Source organism: Osmerus eperlanus, chromosome 23 (genome assembly GCF_963692335.1).
Source record: "Osmerus eperlanus chromosome 23, fOsmEpe2.1, whole genome shotgun sequence".
NCBI classification, from domain to species: Eukaryota; Metazoa; Chordata; class Actinopteri; order Osmeriformes; family Osmeridae; genus Osmerus; species Osmerus eperlanus.
In genome coordinates this window covers 6,115,691-6,133,670 of record NC_085040.1, presented here as the reverse complement: position 1 = coordinate 6,133,670, position 17,980 = coordinate 6,115,691, and the positions used below count along the sequence as shown (strand labels likewise).

Here is a 17,980-nt window from a genome sequence, read left to right as displayed (position 1 = left end):
CCAGCTTGTATTACTAGTGGTGGCCTAAGGTACAGGGACATCTATTGTTCAAATAAAATAAAGCAAAAACATACTTTTTATATATATATATATATATATATTCATACAGTTTTAGCATTTCTATTCGTACATTTCATCCAGCTTTTTTTTACTTTCAAAGAATGTTGAAAGGTGGAGTTTTATTCAAGTTCTCTTCTTCCAAAAATGATTACCTTAGACCCTGGAGGCTTTTATCAGTGGTAGGCCATTTTCCATGACATCTTCTGTTCAAATAAAAACATTTAATACAGAATGTGTCCTAAAAAAAAACCTAAAAAAACAGGCAGAATAGAAAGAATGAGAGGATGGGAGAGAGAAGGAAGGTAGATTAGGAGAAAACTCAGGCAGAGAAAAAAAGAGCGAGGGGGGTGGATAGAGTAAGAAATCACATGTAGATGGTGTGTGAGCGAGCGAGCGAGAGGTAGGGAGAAGAAGAGCGAGCGAGCGAGAGGTTGGGAGAGGAAGAGGGAGAGAGGGAAACGAGGAAGCAGGAGCCTGCCTCTGACAGTCCGCCCGGTTCAGCTGACGGCTCCTAATGAAGTAAGCCAGCTGCGGAGGAGGAGCCCATGTTGACAGGGATCCTGCACACACACACCTTCACATACTCTCACACACACACCTTCACATACACTCACAGCCTCTTATTCACACACACTCACTGGCAAACAAACTCAAATATCACTTAAAATACACAGACAGCTAAGCCTCAAACATCCAAACTTGGTGACAGATAACTCTTGCAGTCAGGAGACTGCCACCCCGATGGTACAGACGATGCACACAGATATACAACCCTCACTACATATCTCAACTAGGTATTGGGAAGTCTGTGGTTTGCAAACTCTGTCCTACCACCTAGGACGGAATACCTCAAGATTAGAATTAGCCATGCCAATCCATGTGATATAACAAAAATATAGTCATCTAAAAAGATACAGGTTCAAGTTCAAGCCTGCTTGAATGTGATGATTAGACACTCCTATCTGTATATGACCATGAGTTTCTTTGCAAGCTGTTTATTATAAACATGGATGTGCAGTCTGTTAGATTTTCACTAGTGATCAGAAGTTTGCTGGGGATAGAGTGGTGTCATTTGTCATGTTTAGGCCAGGCTGCCCTCTAGAGTTTGAATAAAAGGATGGCTGTGAAGGGATGAACAGTAAAAAGCGAAGGAAAGCTTTAAGCATCCCTGTCAGCCTGTATGAGAGGAAGTGCTTAATTTTCTGAAGGCCTTTTTGCGGGAAATTGGGATTGGGATCGGTGACGGCGTGTAAAGATGTGGGCCTACTCTGGTGACATCGCCACCTGCCTTCTAGTTTGACAAGGTGTAGAGTGGGAGTGCAGTGTTGGAAGGGGGGACACATGATGTGGGATACAGGACAGTGTGTGTAGGCAGGGGCGCCGTATAGGGGGGAAAAGGACAATTCCAAGGGCCCCTGACTGACAGGGGCCCCAAAACATAAGAAACCGAATGTAAATGATCAACCTTTTTCCTTCATGAGGCCCAAAATTCCTGCGGGCGCCCCTGTGTGTAGGCATCGTCCGGTGGTTTCACATGTTGGTCATGATTGAGTATTGGTATCTGTTTAAAAATGCATCTGGATACACTGTGCATCAGCCACACGGCTCAAAAGGTTCAGTAAACGTAGAATTAAAGCCGTTATCATATTTTACTGAAAGGAATTATTGTCACCCAATCAACTAAATTAACAATGCATAATTTAAATAAAAAACAAAACCTGTTAGGTTTAGCTAAATTTCTAGAGTAGAAAACAAGGAAATGCTTTGCTATGAACAACTGTGAACAATCTTCACAAAAAAAATAAAATTCAGTCAATTCCACAGGATCTGTCGACCTACGATGTGAGCAGCCCTTCTCGCTCTCCAGACCACATTTTTGTCCTGATGGCGTCTGCGTCTGGGGACTTTGTCGTTGCCCATAAATTACAGGGCCAAGACTTTACCGCTTCATCAGGGAGGACCTTTCCTTGTCACGTGTTTAGTCAGTTAATTAGCTGTGAGATTTGCCCATCTGGCGAATGAAAACCCACATCGTTTGCCTTCATTCTCCTCCCTCTCCCCCCCATCCCTCAGGTACTGGGGCCACAGTTGTGACTCCTGAGTAGGCCCACCCCTCTAAAGATGTCGCCTTCTAAATGACATCCTAGAGACAAACCAACTTCATGCTAATGTCGTTCACTGACAGTTACGGTTAGTGATGGGGCTATTTATGTCATTCATTTGCACTAACGCTTCAAACAATAGTAAAACGATTCATGTCATTCATTTGCACAAACACTTCTAACAATAGTAAAACGATTCAATGTTGCTCCTCAGGATAAGGCACATTTTGAATACGGTGGGCTTGTGTAGATAGGAAGTAGAGTGGATGACCGGAAAAGCACTGTAAATGTTAGGCTGAAACACTTTTCTGTGTGTTTTATTATTCATTGAGAACTTGAACTTGTCTGCCGATAAAGTATGCCACAATGACACTCCCTGTTCAGGATCTCACTACATGACATTTATGACAGCAGGCTTTTATTTTGTTATTATTTAATTGCGTATCGTATTCACCCCAATATTTATTTCCTTGATAAACAAATTTTTATCCAGATTAACAAGTGCCTTCAACAGTCTAGTAAATCCTTGATAACTTATCAATTGCTTCAGTCAATTTAGTTTAGAAACCATGGTGCCTCATTTATAAAAAAAACCTTGCTAGGATTTGATCCTAAATTTCACTGTAAGACAATCATTTCAATATATTTTTAATGTATAAAATGATCATCAGCTTGATGAAAGCTGCCAGAACACACGCACTTTTAATCTATAAATGGCAAACTTCAAATTGAGCACAGCCATGGCTAATGTACCGTAACGTTAATGAATAGCCGACCTGTCCTCATTAATGAACTTCCCTTTATGAACAACATCTGTGGGGACTAAGAGGCTTGCATTCATGATCAGTATTTTATTGAAACAAAAAACAACGTTTTATGTGCTAAATTATGGTTTATGAAAAGCCTAAAACAATTGAAATAGAAATGGCCACAACCCTAACCGTATTTGGTGATATGTTTATGTTTATTAAACCTACATCACCGCAGTACTGTAACAGATGTAATAACTGGTTTACTGGATTAAACCTTGTTTGTGTATCGGTAGTGTTTACAATGTGAGTTGATGTGCCAAAGGGCTTTGCTACCACCATGTCCATAATAATGGGTTGCAAACAAAATAGAGCCTTCTGTTTGTGTTTTGCGCCATATTGCATCTAATGCCAGCAATACGCCAGCAATGCTGCTGGAAAATGTTCAGTCTGGTCAAAGGTAAAGTTCATACCATTGGAATCAGCAACTGAGAGACAGGTCTGGTTTGTCTTTGAAAGAAGGCTGACCTTCCTTTAAAAAAGTTTGAGTTGCTATTTTGTTAATAAATTTTTTTTTTTAGAAAGGGTACTCCTATTCATTTACAGTATAAATATGTTCTTCTCATTGTTGCCATGCAGTCATATGTACAGCAGATGGTAGCAGAGTAATGTCGCTCCAATCCATTGACAGGGCAAACTTTGATAAAGCATGTCTCATTTATTCATAGTGGAATGTTAATGCCATCATTTCTGAATAAGGGCTGTTTTGTGATAGATATGTTCAGTTAATGCTTTAGATAAAGACGTCCCCATCAAAAGAAGAGGTAAAGATGTTTGAACATTACTTTGGAAACTGAAAAAAATACCTTGATGAATGCTATTAGTATACAAACAGATACACTGGCTTTGTTATGGTTAAATTAAATTGTTTATTAAACACTTGTTAATCAATACAAATGAAATTATAAAATAATTTCCAATTACATTTTGTACAAACCCATGGCTCCTATTCAAACTTGTGACATAGAAAAATAGAAAGGCACTGTGCATCAAATCTGCTGAGCAATATATATATATATATATATATAAAACACGGAAATAAATCGAAAACATTAATTTACAGAATTAGTCGCCAAACTGAACGAAAAGGACGTGTAAATCTACGCACGGCTGATCTCTGGGGTCCTGCTCCAACCCACCTTGCTCAGAAACACCTCAAGCACATTAAGACACTCTTCAATCCTTTCAGAACATGACTGACTCTCACCACTACACAAACAGATTTGTTAAGGAAGTCCAATTGTTCAAAGAAGCATTCGTCTGACTTACTGGAGAGATGTCATCTCCCTTACGTAAAAACCTTATACCTCGGGTGCAAAGAATCAACACGAACGAAGGACAAAAGCTTATGAACTGGAAGGAGTGTGCAAGTAAAGGGTCTCCTAACTTGGAATGAAAAGTCCTAACACAGTTAAGCGGGGGTGGGCGGGGAGGGGGGGGGTCAAAAGGCAGCAAGGACGTGTGCCACAATGCTCTAAGACTGCCTCTTGAACTAGCCAACATTAAACACATTCACCCCCTCTTCACCTTGTGCCCTACCAGGAGCTAAGGGCGTCCATTTTAAAGTGCTGCTCCTAGACATGTGACTATCATAACTATTCACAATCTACCAAAAACCCTTGTTCCTAAAAGTCATCAGGAGGGAACCTGCTCGAGGCTGAAGGACCTGTACGTTGTATCATCACATAAAAATACAGCAGGCCTAGGATAGCCGCCAGAAACGAGGGTGATTCAACAAAGTTCTACTAATATTCCATGGCTTACTTACATAGAAGTTAGGGATATTACGTAGAAGTGAACTTTTTAATCTCTTGAGGGGGAAGTGGCTTGTAGGGAGACATTCTTTCACCACACAACCCTTGGGTCAACAGCTAGATGTTTCCTTAATCAACAACATATTACCATCCAGGGTATGGATCCTTTTTAGTCGCTGTTTATTTTGACTTTCTTCTGTGCATAATCAGTGCCATATAGAGGCACAAACCATTACTGCAGGGCCGAGTCACAAAGGAGCCATCCCATTCTGAAGACACGCTACACTTTCATTCACTGCCTCGCATGAACAATCTCTTTGGCATCTGGATCCACAATTTGCTGTCTGAGGAGCCATCTGTATAAGCATTTCAACATCCTCCTGACAGGGCTGTCAGCACAGTCCATGAGGGATACAAGTGGGTTTGGCTATTTACTACTATTATTCCACCGGAACCGTTTTTTTTCCCATCAAAGATACCCATGTTCATCCAGTCCCTTCGAAGTGACGGGGTACCATTTGGCGGTGGGTTTGCTGGTGGAGTAACTTGATTCGGCCCTCGCCTTGGGGGGCTCTGCGGGCTGGGCCGCGGGAACAGGGAGCCCGCCGTCGTCCGGGTCGCTCTCCCCCGACGAGCTGCGCTCCCCGCCTTTCGAGTCGGTCATCAGGTACAGAACGGGTCTCTTGTGGTACTTGGCCCGGTATGTGTCCGTCATGCAGCTGTCCACTGAGAAGTAGGTGGTGGGAAGAGCCATTTCGTTGGGCGCGGGGGAGTCGGGATCGCCGCCGTCGTCGCCGGGCCGGGGGCTGGGGTACCTCTCCTCGCTCTCGCTGGCCGACAGCTCATTCCGGTCCTGGTCGGAGGAGCCCGACTTGGAGCTGGCGTCCGAGGACTGCTTGTGCTCGGCGGGCGTCTCGATCCACCTGCGCAGGGAGAGGGTGGACGGGCTGCTTTTGGGCTGGTTCCGCGCTGGGCCGGTGCGGGGCGGAACGTCCAGGCGGCGGGCGAGGATGCCCAGCTCCAGCTCGGAGGGGCGGGGGCCAGGGGTCTTGGGGGGCGGCGGCGGGGGGAGGTTGTGGGAGCGTGGCTGGGCTGGGAGGACGGGGTCGTCTTGTTCGGAGAAGGGTCCGGCCAGATCGTCGGAGCTGTTCCACTCCGAGCTGCTGGTCTTTGCCAGGTAGGGGGCCGCGGGGCTCCGGGGTCTGCCGTCCACCTCTTGCTCCTCGTTCACGCCGTCTCTCCTCTCCAGCAACCCGGGGCTGTATCTGAAGGCTCTTGTCCTGCACCAGAGAGGGGACCCATCAATTTGCTTCCAAATAAGCAAACACTGTTTAGCCAAAACAGTCCAACATCTAATGCAGTTTCTATTTTTCATGATTTACATTTAGTCATTTTACATTGAGTAATTTATAGATCTGCATATTGTATACAGATAAATTAAATATATATTATATATTTTGTCCCATGCTGACATTCATTAAAAAAAATGGAAGGAATAGCATGTGTTACCTTTGTATATTTGGACTAGGCAACATGGGAATTCCATCTTGAAGGTCAGGAGATTTTCTTGGATGCTCGCCTGGAAGAGAAGGATGTGTGTGAGTAGGTTCACACACTGCAAAAGAAGCCAATCATGCATCCATCTGACCCGTCCTTGGTCAGTCCTTCAGCGTCTCTCACAGACACAGGCATGTCCCTGCTCAACGTTCTCAGCAACTGCTCTGAAGCACTCAAACTACAGCTGAAGGGCAGCACCATCATCTGCTGAGTGGCACTTTTCTGGTGCCTTTTTCAGCTTTATTTGTAGTAAAGACAGTTGGAGAGAGGGAGAGAGAGAGAGAGACAGAGAGAGACAGAGACAGAGAGAGACAGGAGAGCAGGGAGAAAGAGGGGAAGACATGTAGGACATTTCCCCTGACTGGCTAAGGGGCTCGCTCTTCCCCTTTGAGCCACCGGAGGGCGCCTCATCTGCTGAGTAGCTGTGTTTGAACACGGACTTCATGGGGAGGGGGACACGTTTCCTACCCGGGGTCAAAGCGGGGTCCCAGTCTGGCTGGGGGAGGAAATATCAAAGCAGAGAGGGCTGTCTGGCAGCCCTCTCTGCTTTGGTCACACAGACGTGTGTGTGTGTGTGGTCACACAGACGTGTGTGTGTGTGTGCTTAGCCATCATTCTAGGGTCTCAATTCTTTTAGGCCGCTCTTTTTCAGAGAGGTTTGTGCTGCTTGAAAAGGTGGGCTTGCATGCGGTGATCGTAGGGTCAAAGGTGAGAACATGGAAGAAGGCGTGGCACTGTGTGTGTGTGTGTGTGTGTGAGAACAACCGACAGACAGAAAAGGGATAGAGTGAGTGGATTAGGTGCGTCTGTGATGGTCGACCCGTGGGCCTTTCTCTATCCCTCGCTCTCTCTCTCTTTTTTTTCTCTCATGTGCTCCCCGGCAGCATTAGTGTCTAAATCCCTTCTGCTGGCATGCAATTAGGCCTAGGGTCTGCCTCCAAACTCTGCTCCCCCCCCCCCCCCCTCCCCTACCCACTGCACTGCAGCGTGTTTAAGCCATTAAGTCCTTGTGGCGATTCTCAGTCTGATGCTGTTGATTTGCGATGTTGGCAAGCAACGGTAACAATATCCATAGGAAAAAAAAGCAAAGCAGGGTTGCCGTTTGCAGGCCGGGCAACATTGCTCTTTAGCAAATCCCCTTTATGGTCATGTGGGCCGATGCCAGGAGAGAGCCCGGGGGAACAGGACTGTTGTGTAACGAAGCGTAAAAGCTGATGTGCTCTCAAGAGTCTCTGGTAAGCATTGTGAATCACAAGACACTCCTTTACGGGGCTGTGAGAATCCTTGATGCTCCCCCGACGGACTGAGCACCGGGGCTGCCCGGGTTTAACTGAGGTTTTCACCTAACTCGGGTGGGTTGCACAGTTTGAACCGCCAGTCCCCTCACTGCGTTAAAGGGCACATGAGATCATTTGGACAAACACGATATGGCAGTTACGCACGCAGATCGTGGCTGGGACTGAAGAATGCTCCCTGGTGTGCTGCCCTTTCAGCTCTCCGCCGGGATCCATATGAAGATGCTAGTTTCACGGGACGTTAATCACGGAAATCACCCTCCAGTGGCTGGGATTACATTTGAGCTACGATACTGTCCTTGAGTCACACCCCTTAAACTTGTTTCTGGTAAATGTAGACAGACGATCACCAAAGAGAATTCGGACTGATGTCATGAAACCAAATCAATGTCCACTGCAATCTCTGAACTTTGAGACACCCTGCAGTTCCAATGTGTCACGCAAAGACCACAAATGAAAGATGATAGAAGCACATTTTTGACAGCTCTTTGATGCAGCAAAATGAGACAACTTAACTCTTTTCAATTTCACGACTGTACGAGTTGAGATTTGTGGCACGCCATTTCTGCTTGATCTGCGGTCCTTAAGAAACCTTAGCATCAATCATACTTTCATGCGCATTTTGTGCGATTCAATTATGAGAAGAGAGAAAGTGAGTGCAGTGCATAAATGTCAACCATTCGACAATTTTAAAAGCCATCTCTTGGTAGATCCCCAAAAAAGCTGCCTTCTACATATAGCTCTTTTTACTGTGTGTCACCAGAAAGCATGTGGACTCTGACACAGTATGCCTGACACAAACAAATGAGAATGTTTGTGTGCGCAACACCAGCCCTGAAACACTCAACATCCCTTTCACTTAGTGAGATTAAAATAATAAAATCAAGAAAAAAAAAAAAGAAGATAAAAAATCAGGCCAGTACCCAAGTTGTGATTTTAATTAACGTTCATTTCACAAAAGTCCTTAGGTGGGAAATGCCCATTAACCCCAACCTGAGAACATGTTGCTGAATATGAAAATATGATCAAGTGTTTTATCAGACCATGTCACTTAACATAATCCCCCCACTCAATTTGGCTTATGCGAGTGTTGACTCAACCCTGGTCTGGGAACCATTAAGCCAAACGATGTGATGTAAATGGGGCCTCATCCCAGGGCATTAACACTACGGTTAGCACATCAGTCACTGGACTTGTTAAGTGCCGTCAATGACGTTTAAAGCCAGGCAATGTTTTAGGCTACCAACGCCCTGAGTCAGAGACAGACATGCACATCATGGCATAGACAGCGCATAACCGCAATGGATATTATTATATTAATCTCTTCATCCTTTTATAAATACTAAGAAATAATTCAGAGTGTAGTGCATTCAATCGTATCTCTTTTCAGACACGTGTTTCAGACACGTTTTAAAAAAAGGTGGATGAATGTGAATGTCTGAATAGGCAAACAGGGTGCTTTAATCCCTCTTGAACATGGAAATGGCTTTGAATGAGCCTGGTTAGCCACAGGGAGCCAGAGGCCTTCCTTTCATCTTGACAGGCAGAGACAGTAGAGCCAAGGCACGCAGCGCACACACACACACACACACCAAAAGGCGTGCACTTGGACACACTTGGGCCATACTTCAACTCACTTTTATATATTTATTCAATCCAATTTTTTTTTTTCACCGAAACAAAAGTTGCATTATTTCACTGCAGTTGCACGTACAACTGAGATTATTACAAGTTATGATATTATGTGAATGGCTACTTCTTTTAGACGGTCAGTTAGTGAGTGTGATGTTAGCAGATCAGCCCCGGCCAATGAAGAGACTGTCTCCACATTCTCCAGGCGAGAGTCTGGGAAACAGCGAGAGCCAATCAGAGTAAATCGAGCGAGCCTATGATTTGCTGCCCAGATAAAGACATTTGAGGTGGTGGACTTACAGCAACCCTGACCTTTTCAGCCGTCAGCCAGACAAAATGTCTCTCTAAGGTATCTGACAGCACAGGTCCAAGCAGCAAGGATGCCACGCCACCATTTAGGTTAACATCTGGACAGCTCAATGAGACATATTCCATTTTTGTTTCTATGTGTCAAACAAACAAACAAACAATGTTTACTAGACCCATGGCCACATTGAGTAAAAATGGCCTTTGTTGTTTTAATGTCTGATCTGAGCAGGTGATGGATCTGTGCACTGTAGGATCTCAGATCTGTCTGTATAAGATATAATTACCACACTAGAGTCATGTTTCCATCAAACACATTTGCTGTCATTTGTCACTGCAGTATGATGGCAGGGAGTGGATATATCTCCAGAGCTCCAAAACAGTGATTACATAAAAAGCATCAAATATTAAGAAGTATGGAAATACATACATTTCTCAAATTTAAGTATATTGCCAGAGCTACTAAACTGTAGTAAATATGTATATTATATAATATAATAAATATAAAATGTTTTTAAAAAAATCAATCTGGCGCAATTCTAGAATTAAAAGTGACTGCTAGGGTTGGCCATTCCAGGAAATAAAAGGGATATCAAAAGGGATATCAAAAGGCAGAAATGAAAAATACGGTGAAAACCCCATCAATGCTTCAGAAGTGTTTGTTTCTCTGCCAGGGCCCGCTTCCACATGGACCGCTGGGTGTACAAAGGCTCTCACGGGCCAACACGGCGCCGACATTAAAAGCTACCCTTTTCCGCTTGAATTTGTCAGCTCACCAAACTTACGTAAAGGCACCTTCGCTCTGATATAAACACAGTGGCCGTTTCACCCCATGCGAATTGCAATCATCGCAAATTAGCAGGAAAGATGACGTCCCTTTCATTTTCCTCACTTTCACACTCCAAAACCACAGGATAAACTGGTCACAGAAAACATGCGTGAGCCCCACAAAATAGCTTTTTATTTACGTGATCATGTGAAAGCCACCTTCTGACAGGCCTGGTCGTGGCATTTTCTGCCTGTCTGGGCACAGCTGGGAGAGCAGCGCCTGCTCGCTCTTCATCCCTTCTTTGTGAGGATAAACAGCATGGATTCCAATTCGGGGAATTGCCGTTTTATTTATTTCTTATATATTTATTTTTGGGAATACCGTGTTCCCTCTTACTATGATATATCACATGCTAGGCACGTGATGATGAGTGGAGACAGAGAATGTGAGGGGTGTCCGGCTGGTGAACCATTTGCTGCTATTCATGTAAACTAATCTCTCTATCCTGTCTGGAGGCTAAAAATAGCTGCTATAGCTAGTTGCGGACCTGCCTTGTGTTCAGAGGGTTTGTACTTAAAGCCTTAGTTCAACATGGGGAGTTTTTTCTTGTTGTTGCGTGTGTTCTTTTACTAATGAAGCTGCTCGCGAAAAACCTCCAGTAGTACATGAATTAATATTTGTTTGTGCTGCAGACCTCATGCACACAGTATGTTCATAGCTCACGGCTGGACACATTACACTGGGCTCTGCAAAACAGCCATTAACTTTACTCCGGGAAAAAAAAGGTCAAGTTCAGTGAATGAGGAAGCAGAACATGTATTTCCATACTGCAGCCTTTTTGCCCAGCACTGACCTTACCACTCCTGATGAGAACATAAATCAGCTGCCCTCTTCATATCTGTGTACCTTATTAAACGTCAAACTTCTGGGGGTTCTCAGGGAGAAGGGAACTTAACTGAGCCAAATAAAGCTTTATCTTTTGTGTTTAATTATGACTCTGTCTGTGGCACCAGAGGCTATTTTTCCTGCTAGATTAAGAGCCTGAAATGCCTCCTTTTACAGAATAATTTCCCCCCAAAATGTAGCAAATGATGTGTGATTTCAAATATTTAAAAACTAGAATATTTGCCCATTTTCATGTTTTTTTTGTGTGACTATGCAGTTAATGGCTATGCAAATCTGCTTTTCGGACCAAAAAACCATAAAGCCTAGAGTTTGTAGAGTCAAAATGCAGTTTTGCACAGTACACTGAGGGAAGACAGTGTTTTGGTATTGTCTTACCGTACGACAGTGAGGAGTGCAAGAGGTCTGCCTTTGAATCCTCACTTCTCCGCTGAGGGTTTGGGTCCCTAAAAAACACATCTGTCAAATTACTCACTTCCACACTACGTGACAAAGTCATGCATGTTTACGCATCTTGGCATTCAGGCCTGTTTTCTGCTAGCAACCTTTTAAAGAGATTAAGTTGGATATAAACAGAATAGCGTAAACAGGGAAAAAAGCCCCCCTCCCACTCACCTCAACCACTTGATGTGATTCACTATAGTGTAATGGATACTAATCCATTACACCGTTATTTCCCCTTTAGTACATAGGTGGCCTGCGTCCATCTTTATTTTAATATAGTGGTCGAGCATTAAGGAAACTCAACAATGTTAACTTGTAGATTGAGGCATTGCTTTACCATCACATAATTTTGGAAGGATCTAAAAGAAACACAGAAACGGATGTTTCTCCTTACATTTAGACATGCACCGCAAATAAACTTTCAGCAAAATTTAAACTTAAACTTTTTTTTTTTTTTTTATGCAGATATTTTGTCCATATTAGTTTCCTGAAATAATCAATCATTTAAGTGTTGTCTACAAATATTACACAATGGTTTGCATAATGCAAACTAGTTAGAACAGCGTCAACCATCGACTGACCGCCCCTCTTGGGAGGCAAACAGTTGTCAGCTACTTGAGATCGTTATCCTCCACAACTGGCACTTCCCTTCCAACCAATGACGACCTAGCACAATAACCTGGCCAGATCTGCTCTGTGTGCACTTATGTAAAAAAAAAAAAAAAACACTCGCTATTCTTAGAAGAGATTGTTTGTGCTGTTTAATTATTCAGAAATGGCAGTGAGTTAGACATTCAGCCGAGTGCTAACACACAAGACAAACGGGAATAATTGCTTCAGGTGTGGAATGATGCCTGTTCACTAAAGGTGAAAGGTGTTTAAAAACTGCAGAAAATCTGCACTTTTTTTCACTTGAGTAAATAAATCTTAAATCCTACAATTTCACGTCAAGTCCAAGTATTAAGGGGAAAACAAAATAAACACATTCACAAGGGAAATGAACCAAGAGGTTTATTTTACCTTGTACGATACACATCAGTTGTGGTCTTCAGGTCTCTGGATGCTAGGTTCTCTACGACGGGAGAGTCCAGGTTTGCAGATCCATTGCTCAACCGGTCGCTGCTCTCGTACCCCGACTCGGTCCGCTGGATCTTCCAGTTGTCGTTGCGCACCTTTAGGGTGGCCGTCCCCTTCGACCTGTCCTTGTCACCATGACCGCCGCGGCCCTCGGAGTCCAGCGAGCTGCGACTTCCTCCCGTCTCGTGCTTCAGCTCGTCCTCGTAGATGGTCATCAGGCTTTTAGGCTTCCGCTCGTCCCGCCCGTCGCCGCCGCCCCAGGTCCTATCCTGGTCACGCTCTCTCTCCTGGGGCAGCGCCCTCTCCTGGCCAGAAGGTCTCCGCCGGGGACTGTGCTGCCTCCGTTCCTGGCCGCCCCCGCCGCCAATCACGCTGTCCACGTTTAGCGCTTCGCGCAAGGGCTTCCAAGGCCGGCTGGGCCTGCTGCTGCCGCGGCTGGCTTCTCCGTTCCCCTGGCGCACCCGAGAGTCCTGGCTGCTGTCCGTGTCGTAGCCGTTGGACGGCTGGTCTAGCCTCCGGCTGTAGTGACCCCCACCACCGGTAGCCGTGGAGGGGAGTACCTGCACCCTGGAGCTGGAGTGGGAGCGGGGGGGTTCGTAGGAGGACATGCCCCCTATGTGGGGGGTTCTCTCGGTCCTGGAAGGGCCTTTGCCTTGGCTGCTGAACATGCGGGTCTCCAGGTACTGTCTGAAACCGTTCTCCGGTGGGGAGGCAGAGCGGGAGTAGCTTCGATCTGGGACTGGTTCTGGAAGACGAAAAGGAGGAGGAAACTGAAGTGTGTTTGCGAGAAAAACAAAATCCACATTATTTCCCCATACGTGAGCAATATGAAAAGATTCTTTGGAATAACACATGAACTATGCTTGAATGTTACTCCTTACAAAGAAGGCTAGGCAATATCCCCCCAAAACTGTGTTCACACAGAAGGGAGGCGACCCCATATAAACGCCACATGTTCAACCAAGGCTGATGAGGAGATTGGGATCGCCTTAATGCCCCACACAACCTTTCCAGATGGCGAGGCAAAGTCACTTTTTCCTGCAGGCCAATGCCAATTCTGACATTGTATTCTGGCTAGCTATCCCACTGGCTCCAAAACACCAAATGCCTGTGTTGAATGTCACGTTGCCAAGGGCATCAACTTCGGACTTTCTATGCTACCCTAAGACAGCAGGGGGTGGGGTGAAGGGTGAGGGGTGCAGCGGGGGGGGGGGGGGGGATTCTGTGGGACGTCTGCAGAGAAGAAGAAGGTGTTAATAATGGACGGCGGGAGACTGCGTGTAAGCCTCCACGGTGGCGACACTGAGGGCAGTGACCTCACACGTTACCAGCGTCGGTGTTGTTATTAACGATGGAAAGTGTGCATATGTGTGTCACTCTCAAGGGCACAGTGAGTCATGTTGGACACTTGAAAAATATTGCTCAACACCTCCACTGGATCCTGGTGCAGTTATGTTACCAAGCTGAGACATAAGACCTGGTGACATTTGGACCATGTCTTAACTTCCTATACATTTGTTGGCTTTATATAGACAGTGTGTTGCGGTGTGTCACGACAACTTTCAGAAGTGATACAGATAACTTGCTGACATCCTGTCATACATAAATGGCATACGTCAAACAAAGAGACTAAATCCATCTCCAAAAACGTGTTGGATCAAAGTTAGATCCAGTCACATGGCAAAATGTGATGATAAAGTTGCCACTAGAGACCCATGTAAAAGGCAGTGCCTGGCTGACATCCCCATACAGATAACATAATGATCTACAGTGGAGTTACGGTCTCAGGTTAGGAAGATAAATGATGGGAGCCCCCATGAATGTGACCCCTCCTCAGAGATGAAGTTGCTATGGAGATGGATTCTGCTGACCGTGTGAGTTAAATCACTTCAATCCCTTGGCACATATCTTGCGATGTTCACATGGGCCGCATCACAGAGCCTTATTTTGTGCGCTTGCTTGAGGAACTGTAGCCAGTCTGAGATGTAGGTGTGCTGTCTACATTGATACACAACTTTGGGTCACCCCATGGATACAACTAAGTCTTTCAATATGACCTGAAGTACTTTGGAAGGGTTTTCTTCCCTGAGTGGTTCCCAGCTCCAAGGTGTACATTTTTTTTGTGCTGGCCGGTGCACGGGCAATTCTAGGCTAGATTTATACCACTTACATTAACTGGAGTGTCACCTCCAGCCTAGCTATCCATCACTGGGGGATGACGCTAGCCTCTGTTAGCCGACTGCATTCAATCATAATAGGACGTGAGCCTGGTGCTAACAGGACTGCTGGTTGTGGGAGTCCATTTCGAATCTGGTCTTTCTCAATAGGTCCTTTTAATCTCTTAATATTGACACATCTTGATGGAATGACAGATCTGGAGGTGTGGAGCCAGAGCTGTAAGTTGTCAGAGCGTGGTCTCTGTTGCCCAGGCAGACTGAGGCCAGCGACCACCATCATAATTGACAGTCTGATTTGATACTATATCCAATCCTTCTCTGTAAGCAGTGAATGGGGTAAGACTGATTGCAGCCAGGACTCTAAAATGAACACAACATTGCAGCAGTGGGATAGTTGTGTTATGTACATTTACATTTAGTCATTTAGCAGACGCTCTTATCCAGAGCGACTTACAGTAAGTACAGGGACATTCCCCCCGAGGCAAGTAGGGTGAAGTGCCTTGCCCAAGGACACAACGTCATTTGGCACGGCCGGGAATTGAACTGGCAACCTTCGGATTACTAGCCCGCTTCCCTAACCGCTCAGCCACCTGACTCCCCATGTTATGTTGTGTCACACCGAGAGGGAAACCGCTGTGTCAGTTGATGAGGGCGAGAGATCGAGACGAGCTGGAACAGACGTCAGTGTTTAATCCCCTTTCACCATGGATTACGTAAAGGCCGGTTGACTGGGAAGCTGTAGCCTTTTTGCCCTGCTGAAGCCCAGTGGAGTTTGTTTTCCCTTTCAAGTGTGCGCATATTCGTAAGCAGGGTTGCGTGTGGAGGCCGCTGGAAAAGTGTCCAAAGTTGAAAGTTGCCGTTGCGCAGCCTTTTGCGTGCGCGTGTTTGCGGGCCTATGCATTTCTTTACGTATGCAGTGCACGTCGAGTGCCGTCGTACAATTATTTAGTCCTTTGCTTTTCTCTCTTCCTCTCCCGCTCTACCCCTCTCACCCTCCTCTCTCTCTCTCTCCTTCCCCCTCTCTGTCTCCCTCCTCTCTCCATTTATCTCTCTGTTTCTCTCTCTCTGTCCTTCCTGCCCTCTGTGTGTCAGACCACATGCCTGCATCGCTCTCCCTGCATCGGTGCGAACGCGTGACAACAGCGTGCGTGTTTAGCGACATGCCTTACCGCGGTACCGAGGGTCTGGTCTCCTCTGGCCCCGGTCGGCCTCTCTCCTGGACGGCTGCATCCCCCGGAGCTCCCCTGCTTTCTGGGCAACCTCCCTGGAGATGTCCCTGATACGACTCTTAGGATCACCAGGGCCCATCTTCACTGCAGAGACAAGGGGAGAAGGCATGCACCACTGCAGTTATTAATCAAGACAGTGCTGGCCACAGTGAGTGACATTACTGGTAGGGTTGGTGTGAGGGGGCCACAGGGATTGTTCCGGCCTGGTGCTGAGCAAGCACGTCAGGACGCCAACTGCACCCGAAACGCCACCGCAGACATTTAACCTGGCCGTTCCGGCAACGTGAAGAGCCCTTAAACCACCAAAGACGTGATCGATGTCCACTCGTCAGAGCTTTTAGTCTTCGCTTGGGATTCCCAACCCCCCCCCCCTCCCCCCCCTTCCCCAAACCTCCTTCCCCACAAACCCGACCTTCACTTCCTCAAAAGCCCCCTCCCTTCCGTCCTCAGAGGCATGGCACAGTGCTGAGTGTGTGAGCGGGGACGGGGAGGGGGGGGGGGAACTTTGGGCCAGATCGATGTGCTGATGTATACGGCTGCTCTTTTCTGCTGCAGCGGGGGGAAAACCGTGCGAGGCGGAACCACGGCGACGCCGCAGCCAATCCTGGCCCCCCTGGCTTACGTCTTAGCTCTGCAGAACCCTCTCCCAGTCAGAGGACGGAGCCCATACGCGCTACTGTACTGCGGGGGTAAAGGATGGGGTTCGCTTTCGATAAGGTGGGACTTTTACATTAGGAACCTGGCGATGACTCTACCGGGTGTCAAGAGCTTGTCAGGGAAGCGCGTCTCCAAAAACAAATGACGGCGGTACGCGTCCGCAATCCCCCCTTTTTCACAGTGATGCACGCTCTCTGTCCACAAACGGGCGCACATTCTCTCACCTCGCCGACTACCAATTCCCCCAAGGTGGAGACAGAATTGAAATCAATGAGAATACAATTAGGTCTAATAGGAAAAACGGTGACAGTTCATTGCCCACACGGAAAAGTTATCCCCTCAACTCATTGGTTTTCCCACACATTTCCCCACTCCTGTTTGCTCTTCGGTCTAAGCACTCCAGAGTAGAGTTTATGTCTCAAAAACTCAAAGCACCCAGTAACATTGTTCAGCGCTCAGAGACAGAAAACACATCAAACGGATTTGAGCTTCTGGCTGTAACTCGCACTGACAACCAAGAGTACAGGAAACAAGGGCAGACATAGCATAATACTGGATAATAACAAAGGAATGTGCAATAACAACACAAGGAGTCACGACCCCCACCATCTGCACCCCCCCATCCCTCTTGCTTTTCTCCCCTCCCTCGTTCCCACACTCCTTCCCTCACATTGTCTTTGATAGCCTCACTAATGGTCTCTTCCCTCTCTCTCCCCTTTGATTGTGAATATTGACCTAATACTCTTAACTGCGCATCTGCAGACATATCTAGACTGTCCATCTCCCTCTGGAGTCATACCTGAAAAGGGCTCGTAAACTGTTCACTCTTAGTTCTCTCTATACTCCGCGAGCCCTTCCAGAACTGCACTCTACTTCTCTGTACTCTCCAAGCCCCGCAATCCCTTTTAGTCCACACAAATCCCTACTCTCCCATTCTCAAGTAACTCATAACTAGTGTAAAGGGGTGATCTTTCCCCTCTCTCTATTCCTCTCCCCCGGTTTCGCTCCTTTCTCCTCCTCCTCAGACTCGTACCTGGTCCTCTCCCCCCGCTGGTCTGGCCGCTGCCTCTGCTGAAGGTGGAAGGGGTCTGGGTGTTATTTCTGAAGCTGCCCTGGCCCAGGAGGGAGTTGAGGTTATCCTTGGTGAGGTCCAGCTTCCTGGGGACTAGGGTTGGTGAGTCTGGTCCTGGGTGGTGGAGACACAGCAGA

General features: G+C 46.4%; 1 protein-coding gene across 3 annotated transcripts in view; it reads right to left on the bottom strand.

The window, feature by feature from the left end:
• Positions 1–3,816: 3,816 nt before the first annotated feature.
• LOC134009635 (inactive ubiquitin carboxyl-terminal hydrolase 53) overlaps positions 3,817–17,980 on the bottom strand; it is a 35,996-nt gene continuing 21,832 nt past the window's right edge. For all 3 annotated transcript variants that reach the window (XM_062449198.1, XM_062449197.1, XM_062449199.1), the window contains 6 exons: positions 17,805–17,957; positions 16,055–16,198; positions 12,652–13,453; positions 11,566–11,633; positions 6,235–6,304; positions 3,817–6,005 (listed from right to left, as the gene is read on the bottom strand). In XM_062449198.1, the coding sequence (XP_062305182.1) occupies positions 5,195–6,005; positions 6,235–6,304; positions 11,566–11,633; positions 12,652–13,453; positions 16,055–16,198; positions 17,805–17,957 (2,048 nt within the window). In that variant the 3' untranslated portion in view covers positions 3,817–5,194. The remainder of the gene's footprint in view (positions 6,006–6,234; positions 6,305–11,565; positions 11,634–12,651; positions 13,454–16,054; positions 16,199–17,804; positions 17,958–17,980) is intronic.